Here is an 18,477-nt window from a genome sequence, read left to right as displayed (position 1 = left end):
GCTCTGCCTGCCTATACCAGGCCTCGCTATGACACAGAGGGAAAAGGATCACATACAGTCCGCCCCTGTGTCAGTGGGACAACCCCTCGGACCCTCATAGGGGCCGGCTGAGGGCAATGCTGGGGGGAAGGGGCGGGGGGATCTACACTAGAGGAGCCGCAGTAAGCAGGACGTAGAAAGGGGCGGGAGAGGGCCCAGCTGGTGGGCGGAGCCTACTCTGGCCCCGCCCCAGGCCCGGGGGTGGGCGGGACTCCCGGAGCTGTCCGTGGACGCTGGTGCTGAGCCGGCTCCGGCGCTGCTCCCCGTTTGATTCTGCTGCGTCCGGCTCCTCCCCGCGCACCCCGGGCGGGCCCGGCCGGGCCATGCCGCCGCCTCCCGCCGCCGGGGAGCCCGCCCCAGCCCGCTAAGCCGCCAGCTCCCGCTCGGGCCCGGCCCCGCGCCTGCCCGCCGGGCTGCAGCGGCGGGTGACTGCGGCAGGCGGGCCCTCTTCGCTTCGCCCCGCCATGGCCTCCCGGCTGCTGCGGCTGCTGCTGCTGGCGGCGCTGTGCGGCCGGGCCCCGGGCGGGGAGGTGGCGGCGCCGCTGGCCGAGCTTCGCTCGCAGATCTCGGGCGTGGAGTCGCTGCTGGAGGAGTTCCGCCGCCAGCTGCAGCCGGACGAGGCCGGCGGGGGCCGCTGCCGGGGCGGCGCCTTCTCCGCCCGGCCCGACGCCATCATCCGCACCAAGGACTCGCTGGCGGCGGGCGCCACCTTCCTGCGGGCGCCGGCCGCAGTGGCCGGCTGGAGGCAGTGCCTGCAGGCCTGCTGCGCCGAGCCGCGCTGCTCGCTGGCCGTGGTGCAGCGAGCCCGGCCCCCGGGCGAGCCGGGGGCGCTGAGCTGCTACCTCTTCAACTGCACCTACCGCGGCCGCGCCGTCTGCCGCTTCGCTCCGCACCGCGGCTACAGCAGCTACAGCCTGGGGCCCGCCAACCTCACCCAGCTGCTCGCCCACGGCCCCCGCGGGAGCCCGCTCCCCGCCCTTACCCAGGCAGCAGGTAAGGGGCCAAAGCACAGTGGGTATCGCTGCTTACATTGGGCCCACCCCCAGGAGCGGGGGGCTGGTGTGTGTGACACTGTGCTGGGGCCCCTCGGCGAGCTGGAGGGTTTGGGGAATAGGCTGGACAAGCACCTGGCAGGGCTGGTCTAGGTTGGTTCGGTCCTGGGGACGAGATGGGCGCTTGAGCTCCCTACATTTCTACCATTACAGCCGCTCTCAGCCATCCCCCGCTTCCGGTCCCCGCCGACCCCCCCCCCATCAGGGTCCGGTTGTGCCAGACCTGCAACGAGACAATGGCTCTGTCCTAAAGAGTTTACATTGGCAGCACAGCCTGTGCCTGCTCACCTTAGCTGGCTGTTCACAGGGACAACAGGGCCAGAACCTTTCCAGAGAATTCAAGCTGCTGTTGTCTGATAAGCAGAGGGTTGGGCAATCGGTTAGGGGGATGAGTGTGATATAAAAGCTCCCAGGGCAGCTTTTTAAATAGCACAGTTTTGTCACTGTTTATAAAAGAGTTTAAATAAACAGGAGACTCAGAGGGGGCTTGTTTTATATGTAATGTGGTTAATAAACCAACAAACAGATTGCAAGGAGCTATAGGATAGTTCTTGGTTCTGGTACTAATTGCACCCCTCTTTTTCTGAGAATTGTACAGGAGATGTTGTTGGCTGTGCGTCTACATATGAAGCAGCTAATCGTAATTGGTTTGTCCCATATGTAGAACAGTCTCATTGAAGGGTCAGTTCTTCAAGGTGCTAAGCACCTCAACTCTTACTTAAATCACTCAGTAAGCTTGGGCACATGGGCCCCAATTCAGCAAGGTACTTGAGCATGTGGCTTCCTTCAAGTCTTGATTAGTCCCACTGACATAGCCGTGTTAGTGAGATCACACTTAGTTCCATGGCTGTTGTTACTTTGGTGATATCATAAATAGATACCAAGGTAGGGGAAGAGAGTTTGTGGGAGAAAAAGATCCTTATTATATACAAACTCTGGGTAAAATCCTGAACTTACTTATTCACATGACTCAAGTTACTCAGATGAATAGTTCTATTGAAGTCAGTGGAACAACTCCTGAGAAGCTTTACTCATGTGTGTAGGTGTTTGCATGATGTGGCGCATTCTGCAGTAATTATGAGTATGAGGAAAATAAACTTTGTAGCTTTGCCTCAATATGAAGGTTGGTACCCAATATTCAAGATGGCAGTTCAGTGAAGAGCTAACAAATTGGGTTAAAAGATTCATGAGCCCAGCATTCCTTGCAAGGATAAAATAGATTATCATATTTATATAGGGTCTCGTGTGAAATTGTGAGTCCTTAGCACATTTAAAATTCAGCCCCATAATGGTAGAATCTAGCATCGTAGAGTTTAAGGATTTGTACAGTGGCTGAGCAAGATAGACTTCACGCAAAAACAAAATTGTTAGAAAAGACTTCTGCAAAGCAAACCCAGGGAGGAAGATGACAGGGAACCAAACACTATTTTCTTCTGTTAGAGTTTTGCCTGCTTAAGAACTTCAGTGTCAGATCTTATAAGAGCAAAAAAAAAAAGAGAAAGACTCCACGGATAGCCTAGAGATAAATAAGCAGTATGGGTGGTACTCGTCATCTTGAATCAACCACATAAAGAAAAGCAGCTTCCAGAGCAACTCTGAAGCATAACACAGCACAAGTAATCCAAAGAAATGAGATCTAGAAGAAAACATGTCTGAGGATCCAGCATTCAAGACTTGTTCTCTTCAGGATTCCTGACAAATGAAGCAAAGCTCTTTGACTCACTGCTTCACCTCCTACAAATGTGACCTATTAGAAAATAATATCTTAAAGGACAATCTATTAAGCTTAGTTATGGTTTCAGTACCTTTTGATGGAGTATAAATATTTCCTATACATCCTCTCGAGGAATTCAGTATGTCTACCCAAGTAAACACTTAGTGTATGCGCATTATTGAGTAGCATGACATTTAAGTAACATGAAAACACCTAATAATAGGTGTGAATGAAGAACACTCAGAAAGCATCTAAGGCTATGTCTACACTACGGACCTTACAGCGGCAGTACTGCTGCAGCTGGGCTGCTATAAGGTCTCCTGTGTAGCCTCTCTATGCTGGTGGGAGAGAGCTCTCATGCCGGTATAATTAAGCCACTCCCAATGGTGTCATTGAGAGCAGTTTTTTTCACACCCCTGACCAACAAAAGTTTTGCCGACAAACATGCTAGTGTAGACAAAGCCTAATACTATTTGCCCAACAGGACAGCCACTTGGGGTGGAGTTTTTGGACCTGATTTTCCACTCTGTTGCACCAGTTTTAAGCCACTACAACTTGATTGAAGCCAATGAATATTGAATAATGACTATTAGTTCAAAATTATAACTAATGTAGTTTCATGTAAAAGCAGCAAAAAGTCCTGTGGCACCTTATAGACTAACAGACATATTGGAGCATGAGCTTTTTGTCGGATGCATGTAGTGGAAATTTCCAGAGGCAGGTATAAATATGCAAGGAAGAGTGAGTCAGGCTAGAGATAACGAGGTTAGTTCAATCAGGGGGGATGAGACCCTCTTCTAGCAGTTGAGGTGTGAACACCAAGGGAGGAGAAACTGCTTTTGTAGTTGGCTAGCCATTCACAGTCTGTTTAATCCTGAGCTGATGGTGTCAAATTTGCAGATGAACTGAAGCTTAGCAGTTTCTCTTTGAAGTCTGGTCCTGAAGTTTTTTTGCTGCAGGATGGCTACCTTTAAATCTGCTATTGTGTGTCCAGGGAGATTGAAGTGTTCTCCTACAGGTTTTTGTATATTGCCATTCCTAATATCTGATTTGTGTCCATTTATCCTTTTACGTAGGGACTGTCCAGTTTGGCCGATGTACATAGCAGACAGGGCCGGCTCCAGGCACCAGCTTGCCAAGCAGGTGCTTGGGGCGGACACTCTGGAGAGGGGCGGCACGTCCAGCTATTCGGCGGCAATTCGGCGGACGGTCCCTCACTCCCACTTGGAGCGAAGGACCTTCCGCCGAATTGCCGCCGCAGATCGCGATTGCGGCTTTTTTTTTTTTTTTTGCCGCTTGGGGCGGCAAAAACCCTGGAGCCGGCCCTGATAGCAGAGGGGCATTGTTGGCATATGATGGCGTATATTACATTGGTGGACGTGCAGGTGAATGAACCGGTGATGGTGTGGCTGATCTGGTTAGGTCCTGTGATGGTGTCGCTGGTGTAGATATGTGGGCAGAGTTGGCATCGAGGTTTGTTGCATGGATTGGATCTTGAGTTAGAGTTACTATGGTGCGGTGTGTAGTTACTGGTGAGAATATGCTTCAGGTTGGCGGGTTGTCTGTGGGCGAGGACTGGCCTGCCACCCAAGGCCTGTGAAAATGAGGGATCGTTGTCCAGGATGGGTTGTAGATCACTGATGATGCGTTGGAGAGGTTTTAGCTGGGGACTGTATGTGATGGCCAGTGGAGTTCTGTTGATTTCTTTCTTGGGCTTGTCTTGCAGTAGGAGGCTTCTGGGTATATGTCTGGCTCTGTTGATCTGTTTCCTTATTTCCTCGTGTGGGTATCGTAGTTTTGAGAATGCTTGGTGAAGATTTTGTAGGTGTTGGTCTCTGTCTGCGGGGTTGGAGCAGATGCGGTTGTACCTCAGTGCTTGGCTGTAGACAATGGATCGTGTGGTGTGTCCGGGATGGAAGCTGGAGGCATGAAGGTAGGCATAGCTGTCGGTGGGTTTTCGGTATAGGGTGGTGTTAATGTGACCATCACTTATTTGCACCGTGGTGTCTAGGAAGTGGACCTCTTGTGTAGATTGGTCCAGGCTGAGGTTGATGGTGGGGTGGAAGCTGTTGAAATTGTGGTGGAATTTTTCCAGAGTCTCCTTCCCATGGGTCCAGATGATGAAGATGTCATCAATGTAGCGTAGGTAGAGAAGGGGCGTGAGTGGACGAGAGCTGAGGAAGCATTGTTCCAGGTCAGCCATAAAAATGTTGGCATATTGTGGGGCCATGCGGGTGCCCATAGCGGTGCCACTGGTCTGGAGGTATATATTGTCATCAAATTTGAAATAGTTGTGTGTGAGGATAAAGTCACAGAGCTCAGCAACCAGTTGTGCTGTGGCATCATCAGGGATACTGTTCCTGACAGCTTGTATTCCATCTGTGTGTGGGATGTTTGTGTAGAGAGCCTGTACATCCATGGTGGCTAGGATGGTGTTTTCTGGAAGGTCACCAATGCATTGTAGTTTTTTCAGGAAATCAGTGGTGTCACGGAGATAGCTGGGAGTGCTGGTGGCGTAGGGTCTGAGTAGAGAGTCCACATATCCAGACAGTCCTTCAGTGAGAGTGCCAATGCCCGAGATGATGGGGCGTCCAGGATTTCCGGGTTTGTGGATCTTGGGTAGTAGATAGAATAACCCCGGTCGGGGCTCTAAGAGTGTGTTGATTTGTTCCTGTGTTAGTGTAGTGAGTGTCCTGAGTAGATGGTGCAGTTTCTTAGTGTATTCCTCAGTGGGATCTGAGGGAAGTGGCCTGTAGAATTTGGTATTGGAGAGCTGTCTGGCAGCCTCCTTTTGGTAGTCAGACCTGTTCATGATGACAACAGCACCTCCTTTATCAGCCTCTTTGATTATAATGTCAGGGTGGTTTCTGAGGCTGTGGATGGCATTGTGTTCTGCACGACTGAGGTTATGAGGCAAGCGATGTTGTTTTTCCACAATTTCTTCCTGTGCACGGCGGTGGAAGCATTCTATATATAGGTCCAGACTGTCATTTCGACCCTCAGGAGGAGTCCATGTGGAGTTCTTCTTCTTGTGCTGTTGGTGGGAGGGTATCTGTGTATCAGTGCGCTGTTCAGTGTTATCTTGAAAGTATTCTTTGAGTCGGAGACAGCAAAAGTAGGCTTCCAGATCACTGCAGAACTGTGTCATGTTTGTGGGGGTGGCAGGGCAGAAAGAGAGTCCCCGAGATAGGACAGACTCTTCTGCCGGGCTGAGTGTGTAGTTGGATAGATTGACGATATTGCTGGGTGGGTTAGGGGTACCACTGTTGTGGCCCCATGTGGCAGGTTTCATGATTAACTAATTTGTTTTAAATTGTTTTTCTATTAAAAAGTCAATCTAAAATCTTTCTTAAAAGGTAACTTTCATGGTTAATGCAATTTTAATCTGCTTCTGTGTGGGTTGGCTATGATATCATAAATGGGATTATAACTGCTTAATACAATTAGGTAGGAGTTGAAGCAGAGCTGTGAGGCAGAAAGGCCATTTATTCAGGTTTCTGTCAGCCATGACAGGAAAGAAAAACTGAAGATTGTTAAATTGAGGTCTAATGTGGTGCTGTCCTTTCATTCTTGAATTAAACTGAAAAGTTCATCTGAAAGTTAATATGAACGTGAAAATGAAGACATCTCTCCTCACATGTCATGCTGTCACTGGCTTTACAATAATAAGCTTTACATTTCAAGATTTTTCCTCATACTAGAAACACACTTTACCTATTCCTGTTCTGTGATGAATCCTGGGTTCAGAGCACATTGAATCTTCTTTTATCTACTTTTTTCATTTTCTTGAGATATATTTAAAAGATGTCTTTTAAAAAACAGCATCTTTATAATCCTAAAATATGGTGATCTGTAATGTTTCACTGTTAAATTCTTTGAGTAATTTTCAGTAACCTCAACCTAAATTGTATTTGTAATTCTGAGAGCACCTATTGGCAGATTTAGACTTTTCAGTCCAATTGCATGCCTTGTGTAATTTCACTGAAGTCAGAGGAGTTACAGTAGGCCCTCTGTTTTTACCTAATACATTATCCCAGTATATTAAGGTCCAGATTCTCCATGGTGTTACTCCAGCTGAATGGAGATGTAACTCCATGGACTCAATGGTTTTATATTAAAGTAAAACTAGAGTAACACAGTCTTGAATCTGGGCCTTCAAGAAAAAAAATGTATTTACTGGAAGAAGGGCTTGTCCTTTTTGTCTTTGGTAGGACTATTATCGTCTTTTTAAACTCTTCATATCATAAGGAAAAAGGGCCCTGAATACCTGATCAGTAAGTTAAGTTTCTTCAGGGGTTCTTGTTACTGATAAAAAGTAGGGGAATTAATATTCAGGTAAACTGATGTCAACAGGAATGTAAGAGCTTTTAATAAAGCCATCTTTTTACAACAAAGCCTCCATTCAGATGCCATACCAATACCACCTAACAATTTTACTGGTGACACTCCAAGTCTGTAAAAGAAACAGGGGAAAGGAGATCTGATTAAATCTGCTGTTTTCTGCAGAAAAGTGGGGAGGGTTCCAAAGCTGTAGCTCCTTTTCCTGCAGACAGACAGCTCCACAATTTGAGAATGTTAAGTTATAAAATCAGCGTATTAGTATCCATATTAAAGCTTAATAAAGCTTAAAATAGAAGTTGAAATGCACACTATGAACTTGATCTCCCCTTCCTTGTGCTTTGTCATCATTTACATCTGTGCCGTGTGAGTGTAAACTGCTACCGAATGAGAATCATGGCATTAATTTAGACCTTCTACAGGTCTAAATTATTAAGGTTGCCTGACCCTTCCCTGTTTTCAGTTGCTTATTAAATTGCCAAGCTTAAGCCCCTTGGGCTGAAGTTTTTCATGTTGCCTGTCTGACTCAGGCAGAGTTTATTTTGAAAGATTCAGCAAAAATGGTTCAACTGTTGTTGAGAATGAGATTAAGGAAAAATAGGGTTCAACTGTTTTGTTAATATTAAAAAATTCCTACAACTGTTTCTTTTGCATTTGTTCTTTAGAGCATGGATTTGAAATTAGGCAGCAGGTTGCTTTGGTGTCAGGGATGTGCTTTTCCTTGGACTAATTTGGGTGGATTTTCAAAGTTATAGGCCTGTGAAAATTGTTTCCACATGCTCAGTACAGGTTGGTTAGAGGTTGGTAGCAAAATTCTCCCAATATTCCGTGTACATAGAGCATGTCCCATCCTAGGTGAACAGGACTTCTACAACTGCTATGGTGCTGAGCACTGGAACTGAGTGCAGAGAGACTGTTTCTCCTCTTTTTTTCAATGCTGCCCCCTTGGCACCCAGGCATTGTTAAGGAGGAGGAACTAGTGGGATTCAAATACAAAGGGGTGAAAAGCAGGGGATGGGGCAGGCTCGGTGGGAGACAGGGCAGAAGGGGAATGGAACTTTGTCTCAGTCACACACAGACTGGACTGCGCTGAGGGAATGAATCAGGAAAGGAATGCATAGTGAATGAAGCTGGTTTCTGTAAGACATGCATCAGTTGTTGCTGAAGTGGGAAGGTTTGTGGTAGAGCTGGTTGTGAGTTTCCCATTGGAAGGACTTCCCACAAAAAAAAAGAAAAAGAAAAAAAAATCTTTTGGAAAATTGAGTTTTGCTGGAAAGTTTTGATTTTTCCATCAGAAAATCATTCCCATCTCCACAGCTCCCTTGCTTCTAAACAGGTGGGCTGCTGGGAAGCCTGGCTCTGGAACAGGTGCCTGGTAGGCTACCTCAGACGTGGGGATTCAGGCTCCTCAGCTCCAAGGCAGCCCTCCAGGCAAAATGCTCCAGAGCTGTGGCTCCCAGGGCTTCTCGACTCCTTGGCGGCCCATCAGGTGGACTGCTCTGGAGCCAGGGCTTCCCGGGTCTCGGCTTCTCAGGAACCCAGACGACTCCCAAATTGTCTGGCTCCCTGCCGGGTAGGCTGAGAGGGTTCCACACCTCTCAGGGAGCCTTGGAAACATTTTGAAAATGTCACGACAAAATGTCATTTCATCTCTGTAAAAATGAAATTTGGGTAATCCTGTTCTGTGGGAAACTTGATTTAAAAAAAAAAAAAAAACCAAAACATTTATTTTGTTTCAAAACAGAATGAATTTGGACTTTCCCCACAGAATGGGAATTCTCCAGTTTCTGGCCAGCTAGAGTAGGCAGTGAATGAGGCAGGGAACTGCAAGAAGTGAAAGAATAGTCCCATAGTTGGGGCACTTGAATGTTGCCCTGGGCATTAGAATCTGTCCCTGCCTCTGCCACAGAATTCGTGTGTGTTTCTGGGCAAGTCACCAAAACCAGTGTTTTCTAAGATGCCTGCTGTTTACCTCATTTTCTGGATGCCCATCTTGAGAGCCTGGTGGCCTGATTTGCAGAAGTGCCGTGTGCTCACAACTGAAGTCAGTGGTAACTGTGCTTTGAACACAGAGTGCTATAAAATTCTAAATATTTTTAGATGTCCCAAGTTAATCGTTCAAAATTAGTGTTACTTTTCTGGCCTTAATTCCTCTGTGCTTCAGTTCCCTCATCTGTAAATTAGTGATAATACCACTTCACGAGATTGTTTGAAAATGAGTCAATTAATGTTTGTAGAGTCCTCAGTTCCTAGAGTGATGAGTGCCATAAAAAGGCCACAAGGAAATTAATAATCCTGTATTCATTGTTGGATCTGGAAGATGTAAAGCCCTGGAACCACACATTGAATGTTGTGCATGTGTATTTTATATAAGATTTATGTTGGCATTGGTCCTCCTAAATTAAATCAAAACCACTTCCAGCCTTCCTACTTGCTGTATAATTGTTTCAGCTGAAGCATCCCTGCTTGCAGCCGAGGTTTCATAACATGAAGATATACCAGTTTTCTTCCTGGCTGAAGCTGAGACATTATGCAGCAGTTTACCAGTATTGCCACTTAGACATAATTAAACTTCGCATTTAAAAGTTAAGGTGCATGCTTCTGTCTCTCAAGATTCAAAAGGGCATGGCATTAGTTTACATTGTAAATGCTGTTTTAAAAGCCTCTGTGTGTGTTTTTAATTAATTAAATCTTAGCTTTTGGAGAACTTCCATGGATATTTTTTTCCTTCAGCCTGTGATGTTAATTTGGATTGCTTATAATCATAAACTTCTGACAGAGCATGTTCAACTAACAGACACAAACACACTGAACTTATTTAGTGCTGAACAGGCAAAAACATAGGAACTCAGATTTTGAGGGACAGGAAACTAACAGTGCTGAAAGCTGTGTTCTCAAATCGGCGAAAGGCAGAGTAATAAATCAATGTCTTACGTAGAATGTTTATTCTGTAGTTAGCTATGAACTATTCTGTTTCCTCTGATGAATAATTAAGCTATTTTATTTTTTTAAAGAAAATGACAAGCCTCCACACAGCAAGGCAGGACAAGATATTGTGCTGCAGTCACCAGTAGACTGGGTGATTTTGGATGGCCGAGAAAGCTTAGATGACCATGGAATCATACAGTATGAGTGGACTTTGCTGCAAGGTGACTCATCAGTTGATATAAAGGTACATATAGTATTGCATGCAAAAATCAGTTATTTGGCTGATAATTGTATTCAGTTCAGTTGTAAATGTAGATGTTTAATGTCAGTCTATTCACATAGATGTGGTTCGTGATCAAGTTAGGATAAATAGTAAAAATGATTAGAGACTCATTTTTCTGACTTGCCAGTAGTGATCAAGTTGTATAATTAATGGTATGAGAAATTAGTATCAAATAAGTAGATTCAAAAATTCTGTTAATATATTTACTCTCTCTTTTCCATACGTTAGCTTCTTTTTCACGGCAGTTGTTCAGCTTCTAGGATCCAGGATAGGGGTACCTCAGTAACTTAGTTATTAAAGCAACAAGGTATTTTCACCAACAACTTGTTGGAAGAGCTCAGAGAAGTTTGAAGGAAAGTCACACTAAGGACTATCTCCAGTAGGCCACACCAATCTTAAGAGACCGTATTAATTTATTCCGAAGGTTTCCAGTACAATTTTGTTTTGACTTGAAATTAAACGCCAAAGTAGGGATACCACATCCAGGCCCAACTCCTGAATACTGCCACGGCAGCACAAAGGGACCAGAAGAGACCCTTAGCTGGCTGGGGAGACTTCCCATGGGGCAGACAGTGCATAAGGTTGTAGTAGTGGCCTTACCCAGGACTCTTCACAAATATGAGCATAGGCGGAGGGATAGCTCAGTGGTTTGAGTATTGGCCTGCTAAACCCAGGATTGTGAGTTCAATTCTTGAGGGGGTCATTTAGGGGTCTGGGGCAAAAATCTGTCAGGGATGGTACTTGGTCCTGCTGCGAAGGCAGGGGACTGGACTCGATGACCTTTCAAGGTCCCTTCTAGCTCTATGAGATAGGTATATCTTCATATTAAAAGGCATGCCTGGGACTCAGCCGAGGGGATGTCAGGGATAGGACGGAATGGGCCACAGCACATAATGCTGCAGAGATACAGGCCACACTGGTCCCTGAAACAGCCTAGAATCAGGAGGGCACAAATACCCCCTTAGCTAGGGTGACCAGACAGCAAGTATGAAAAATCAGGGGGTTGGGGGTAATAGGAGCCTATTTAAGAAAAAGACCCAAAAATCGGGACTGTCCCTATAAAATCGAGACATCTGGTTAGCCAACCTTGCCCCTGGGTTGCACTTGTGTGTGCTGTGCTGCACACAGTCAAATTCTCCTCAGTTAGACTGAAGCAAACCAGAACTCTGTTGACTTCAGTGAAGTCACTCTGTATTTGAAATGGTGTAATTGAGAGCAGTATGTGGCCCCACAGCTGTCAGACAATCAGGCCTTGTCAACACTACAAAGTTTTGTCGGCAAAAGCTGCCTTTTGCCAACAAAATAAAACCACCTCAGTGAGAGGCATAAAGCCTTTTACTGCAAAGTTAAAGCGACAAAGAGTCAGTGTAGACACTGGTGTTTGTTTTGTTGACAGAACTGGCTTCCGCCAGTATCCCACAATGCCTGCCATGATGCTCTGCTCACTTTTTTGATCTCTGCTGCCCTGCAGGCATGCACCCCTCCCCTTTCAAAGCTCCGGGCAGGGGTGCTGGAACAATTTTTATAGAGGCGGTGCTGAGAACCATTGAACCAAATTGTAAACCCTGTATATAATGGAAACCACTTAAGCCAGGGGGTGCAGCAGCAGCCCCAGCACCCCTAGTTCCAGCACCTATGGCTCCGGGAAGTATCTGACAGCTGAGCGTGCGGCTTCCTTTGGGGAACAAAGAGTAAATCGTTAGCGTGGAATGCTCCTGTTCTGCCCTTCACTAGGAATACAGCGACAGGCAGACTGGTGCTGCAGGGAGGGGGCAGGGTACTGCTGTGCTGCTTTGACATTCCTCAGAACGGAGAGCTCACAGAGCTGCTCAGGATGCCGCTCCCGGCAGCTGAGGAGGCGGTGGGAGAACTTGGAAGGAATCACAGACAGAACCATACGCAGGCAGGTAGAGCGGGCTGCTTTGGGAGAGACTGCTGTGCCGAACAGAGCCAGGCCTGATGTGTGTGTGGGGGTGTCCCACTCCCCCTGCCTCAGGATAGATCGGTCAGCCTGCTGTCTCCCCTGCCGCAGATGCACCACTCTCCTCTCCCTCCCCCATCATGCTTCAGTTGAAAAAGCTACTGAAAATCTACTAGGATGCCCTTGGAACGATGGGATTGAGAAACCTGCATCACGTGACACTGTACCTGCCCCACGAGGCATGCAAACCCTTCCCAAAGCACCCTGAGGCCAGTTACACAGTGGGATAGCTACCACAGTGCACTGCTCTCTGTGTCGATGCAGGAGCTGCTAGTGTGGATGCGCTCTGCCGACACAAGGAGCTAGTGTGGACATGCAACAGCGATTTTAATTACAGCGCTTTAATTAAAGTGGCATAACTTTTGCTGACAAAACTTTGTAGTGTAGACAAAGATTTTTAGTCCCTTGGGTGATAATTTAAGGTTTTACTGTATTTGCATATGGATTCTTACTAAAGGTCCCCATATCACAGCTAAAAGAAGTGCTTCTTTATATACTGATAAGAAAGCATGTGGACTTCTCTGATGGCTAGTCATTGAATTTATGTATCTATTGCCACACTACTTGCAGAACATACAGAATGGGATTTTCAAAAACCCTCAGCGTTAGTTAAGCCAGTGCTGAGCAGTTCTGAAAATCTCACCTGCTATCACTGGACCCACATCACCGAAACTGCAAACACAAGTGAGCCCATTTCCAATCATTCCAGTGCTAAATGTCTAGAGGTGATTTCAAAACTTGAATCTGTCACATGTCAGTGTATCATTGCTAGTCTGTTTATCTTAATTTAATGTTTTGTTGATGCAGAATTTAGAAGGTCTGGAAGGCATTAATTAGGTATGCACTCTCCATAGGAGAGTTGAATGAAATTCAAAGAATACCTTTTACCTATTTTGTAAATAAACTGAATATCTCATTATCAAGGCACCTTTCAGGATCACTACATTTAAATAATTTTTATAGAATAGTGATGAAAGGAATTAGTTGTTATACAAAAAACAAAAATGTGTTTTTAAGAAAGTTCCTTTAAATTAATATGCACTATGGAAGTGTGCTTCCAGAACACCAAAAAAAATCTAAATCTAAAGTTTGCATGTTAAAACAATATGTATTAATGTTTTTATCTTTGATTCAAACCAAAGGATAATCAATAACATGGGGAGGTCAATCTTGGAATTATGTAAGCTTGGAAAAGTCACATTAAAGTCAATGGTAGTTTTGTGTGAAAGAACCACAGTATTGGAGCCAAAGTAAATACCTGTGAAAGAGTAGATCTGTTTAACAAAAATAAACACTTTTCACAAATTCATCCTTAATAGGTGAAATCCTGGCTGCACTGAAGTCAGTGGGAGTTTTTCCATTGTCTTCAATGGAGTCAGGATTTCACCCATTAATGGATAATTAGCAGAGACCACATTATTAGAGTTTAGTTAATACTCATAATTATTCATACAAATATTCCATTTTTTTACCTTGACTTTTATTATTTTGATATTTGACTTTTTTATTGTCCATTTTATAAATGGTACATAAATCCAAAAGCACTGAGACTGGGGCTGTGTGTTTAAACAAGATAAAAGACAGCTGTTACATTGCACTTATGTACAAAAGAGTAAGTAGATGGCATAGGGGGAGATAGGGGTGATTATAAACGGATCCTGTCATCCTGCAGCGGCAATCAGTAGAAAGAAACTTCTCTTTCATGATAATTTAGCTAAAGAATAATTTGCTTGTCAAATTGCTGCCTACAGAATGTAGCCATTGAAGTATGTGATAGGTGGCTTTTTATTATAATTTTCTGGGAATTTTCTGTTTAGTTTCAGCCAAGGATTAGAACAATCAAGATAGATCCAGGACCCAATCCCAGTGGAAGGTGGAAAAAAAGGTCATAAGGCTTGTAACAGGGCTGGTCACCTCCCATGCACCTCCTTATGGCCACGAGTGCTTTTGCAGCATCCTGCTAATAATGTCTCCCTCAAAGGCCTCCTTATACAGACTCCACGTGCTTTTTTCTGAGGTCAAAAAAACTCTCCTTGGTATCTGGGTTTATTCACAGAAAATAACTCAAAATAAAACTCAAAGAGCTACATTAAATTCCCACAAACAAACATTTCTCTTCCGACTCCCAGGCCTCCCTGGGGAGCTTTTGCACTTTCCCTTACCTGCTCAGGGTCCATCTTGCATTAGCAGGCTACTCCCACTCTTTCTGGCTAGAATCTTAGGGTATGTCTACACTACGAGAGTACTTCGATTTTAGTTAATTCGACTATGTGGAATCGATATTACAAAGTCGAACGTGTGTGTCCACACTAAGGACAGTAATTCGACTTTGTGAGACTTTGTGAGTCCACACTAATGGGGCAAGCGTCGACATTGGAAGCGGTGCACTGTGGGCAGCTATCCCACAGTTCCCGCAGTCCCCGCTGCCCATTGGAATTCTGGGTCGAGCCCCAAATGCCTTCTGGGTAAAAAAATGTGTCGAGGGTGCTTTTTGGTGCCTGTCGTCATCCGTCCGTCACTCACGCCCTCCCTCCCTCCCTGAAAGCGCCGGCGGGAAATCAGTTCGCGCACTTTTCTGATTACTGACAGCGCGGACGCCACAGCAGTGCGAGCATGGATCCCGCTGCAACCATCGCTGCAGTTGTGGCAGTTCTCAACGCATCGCAGCTTCTCATCCACCTTTACCAGAGGCAGCTGCAGATAAATCAGGAGAGGAGGCTACGGCACCACCGTGACGGCATGAAGTCGGACACTAGCTCCGACCTCTCAGAAAACATGAGACCCAGCGCCCAGGACATCTCGCTGTCACTGGGTCTTGTGGATACCGTTGAACGGCGATTCTGGGCCCGTGAAACAAGCACGGACTGGTGGGACTGCATAGTGCTGCAGGTCTGGGATGAATCCCAGTGGCTGCGCAACTTTCGCATGCGGAAGGGGACTTTCCTCGAACTGTGTGAGTTGCTGTCCCCTGCCCTGAAGCGAAAGGACACCCGGATGCGGGCAGCCCTGACTGTCCAGAAGCGAGTGGCCATAGCCCTCTGGAAGCTTGCAACGCCAGACAGCTACCGGTCCGTCGCTAACCACTTTGGTGTGGGCAAGTCTACCGTGGGGGTTGCTGTCATGCAAGTAGCCAAGGCAATCGTCAAGCTACTGCTATCAAAGGTAGTGACCCTGGGAAACGTGGAGCTCATCATAGATGGCTTTGCCGAGATGGGATTCCCAAACTGCGGTGGGGCTATAGATGGGACTCACATCCCTATCCTGGGACCGGACCACCAGGCCAGCCAGTACATAAACAGAAAGGGATACTTTTCCATGGTGCTGCAAGCACTGGTGGACCATCGGGGACGTTTTACTAATATCAACGTTGGATGGCCTGGCAAGGTTCATGACGCTCGGGTTTTCAGGAACTCTGGTCTGTTTAGACGGCTGCAGGAAGGTCTTTACTTCCCGGACCACAAAGTAACTGTTGGGGATGTGGAGATGCCTACAGTCATCCTCGGGGACCCTGCATACCCACTCATGCCCTGGCTCATGAAGCCCTACACTGGCGCACTGGACTCAGGGAAAGAACTCTTCAACTACCGGCTCAGCAAGTGCAGAATGGTGGTGGAGTGTGCTTTTGGCCGTCTCAAGGGGAGATGGAGAAGCTTACTCACTCGCTGTGATCTCAGCGAGACCAATATCCCCATTGTGATAGCTGCTTGCTGTGTGCTCCACAATCTGTGTGAGAGCAAGGGGGAGACCTTTATGGCGGGGTGGGAGGTTGAGGCAAATAGCCTGGCTTCTGAGTACGCCCAGCCAGACAGCCGGGCGATTAGAAGATCCCAGCGGGACGCGCTGTGCATCAGGGAGGCTTTGAAAGCCAGGTTCCTGACTGAGCAGGGTCTCCAGTGACTGTTTACTTTGTGGACACAGATGCTGAACCTGCCCCCGTTTCTTTACCCAGTTACTGTTGACTATCCTTCCAAGTTACATGCCCCCTTCACCACCTTCCCAACAAATAAAATCTGTTCCGTTTTGTTAATGAACAAGGTTCTCTTTCTTACTGTTTTCGCGGGAATGTTTTAAACCGGGGACGCAGACTGTGGCGGGGGGCGGGTTTAGTGTTCTGATGCAAATGATGCTTCTAAACTCCGGGAATGACAGGCTCCGCAGTGCTGGATTGGTTGTTTCAACGGAGCCTGCCAGCAGTCCTGGGCGGGACTGCGTGTATGTGTCGGCCAAGTGACTTTCTGGCAGGGGGCGGAGGGTAACAGACCCCCTGCTGCGTGGCTCTGTGATCCAGGATAAGGACCGCGGCATAAGATCTCTAACTGCCCTCCCCCGCCACAAAGTCACAGATCAACCCCCTCGCACCCCAGAACATGAAAACCGCCTCCCAGACTGACCAGGGTAACTGGTGACTGCACTGTGTATGTGTCCTGATGCTGGACCTGCTCCCGCCTCTGTAGCCTGCTAAAGGTGACTGTTCTGTCCAAGTAACAAACCCCTTCCCCCCCTTCAGACAGTATCCCCTCTAAAAGACACTCTCGGAAACAGTACTTAACAGAAACAGATGTTTTATTATGAACCGCACATGAAAAGGGGGGGGAGGAAACTTGGACGTGGGCTTCTGTGAGATGGGTAGGAAAGGACTTTTCAAACTTTGTGGAACGAGAGCCTTACATTGCTGCAGCAGTGTGCAGGGGCTGACTGAAAGTTTTAACGGCCCTTGCCGCCCCTCCTTCTTTGGACTTTTGGTGAGGGGGGTGTGGGACTTGGTGGCGGGGGAGGGCGGTTAGAGATAGACAGCAGCAGGGCTCTGTCCTCCTGCCTCCGGTCTTGCAGAACATCCACTAGGCGCCGGAGCGTCTCCGTTTGCTCCCTCATTAGTCCAAGCAGGGTTTGAGTAGCCTGCTGGTCCTCCTGGCGCCACCTCTCCTCCCGTTCCATGACTGCTCTGTGCATTTGTGACAAGTTCTCCCTCCACTGTGTCGTCTGGGCTGCCTGCTCTCGTGAGCAGTCCATAAGTTCATAAAACATGTCCTCACGCGTCTTCCTCTTCCTTCTCCTAATCTGCGCTAGCCTCTGGGAGTGTGATGCCAGGCTGGGTTGGGAGACAGTCGCAGATGTGTCTGTGGGAATGGGAAAAAGGGAGTGAATTCCTGAGACAGATAAATGAAGTTGCTAACAAAGAACATAGTCTTTCTCTGTGAACAACACCATGCACTGCACCTTTCACATGCGCACTCAGGACAAGGTCGAATTTTCGGCCCTCGCCTTCAGTGCCTGGGGTCTTGCAGTTGCGATCAGAGAAGCGTGGCAGGACACCTCTACTTTTGTTGCAGGAAAACATGGTAAGCCGTAGACTTGTGGCAGCTTAAAAATGTAATAGTAGCACTGGGCTCCTTTCGCACTGAATGCAAGGCCACTCTCTGCTGGCAGCAATCAGGGAAGCATGAGCTCTGTCCCTGTCCCACCACCTCGCGGCTGTCCCCGGGAAAGATCACTGTATGCTGCCCCTCTGCCGCCTCCACCGCGTGGCTGTAAAGCAGTCCCAATACTAACATTCCCCTCCCTAATTTAAAGCAGGGCGTCATGTGCGATATAACTCTAATGAGGATCTCGGAGAGCGAGAGGGGAAGAATGCTTCGGGAGACCATGCAGAGGCCAGGGCCGTATGCCGCCATGCTGTGCCGTGCCATGATCCCGGACTACTTAATGGACTCATGGCGTGGGAACGTGTGTTACCACGGTGGACCGAACAAGATCGCCCTGCCACGGAACCTGATGCGCATGCTTGAGCGGTACCTCCAGGAGAGCTATGCTGAGCTATCCCAGGAGGACTCTCTGTCAATTCCCGGGCACATTGACCGTCTTTTCGTTTAAGTGCAGTATAAGGGACTACAGAGTGGAGCGTCCTGTGGTGGCCTAATCATGAATATCCGGACATTATTTGATTTTTTATACATAGTTAGGACTAAATAGTTGACTAAGCCAAATAAATCATGAACACCAAATTGCTAATAGAGTTAATATTCCTGTTTTGTTATAAATAAAAGTTTCTATGTTTAACTGAGTGAATGAAAAGCCCATTCTTAACAATATAAATATTCCAGTTATGTTAAAATTACATGTTTAGATGTTTAAAGCACTCACT

General features: G+C 47.0%; 1 protein-coding gene across 1 annotated transcript in view; it reads left to right on the top strand.

Moving 5' to 3' along the window:
- Positions 1-503: 503 nt before the first annotated feature.
- LRP11 (LDL receptor related protein 11) overlaps positions 504-18,477 on the top strand; it is a 41,604-nt gene continuing 23,630 nt past the window's right edge. Inside the window, exons 1-2 of the mRNA XM_065402269.1 lie at positions 504-1,032; positions 10,158-10,315. Of these exons, the coding sequence (XP_065258341.1) occupies positions 504-1,032; positions 10,158-10,315 (687 nt within the window). The remainder of the gene's footprint in view (positions 1,033-10,157; positions 10,316-18,477) is intronic.

This window comes from Emys orbicularis, chromosome 3, assembly GCF_028017835.1.
Source record: "Emys orbicularis isolate rEmyOrb1 chromosome 3, rEmyOrb1.hap1, whole genome shotgun sequence".
NCBI classification, from domain to species: Eukaryota; Metazoa; Chordata; order Testudines; family Emydidae; genus Emys; species Emys orbicularis.
Note: the sequence above shows the minus strand (reverse complement) of the source record. Positions and strands in the feature narration are given on the sequence as shown.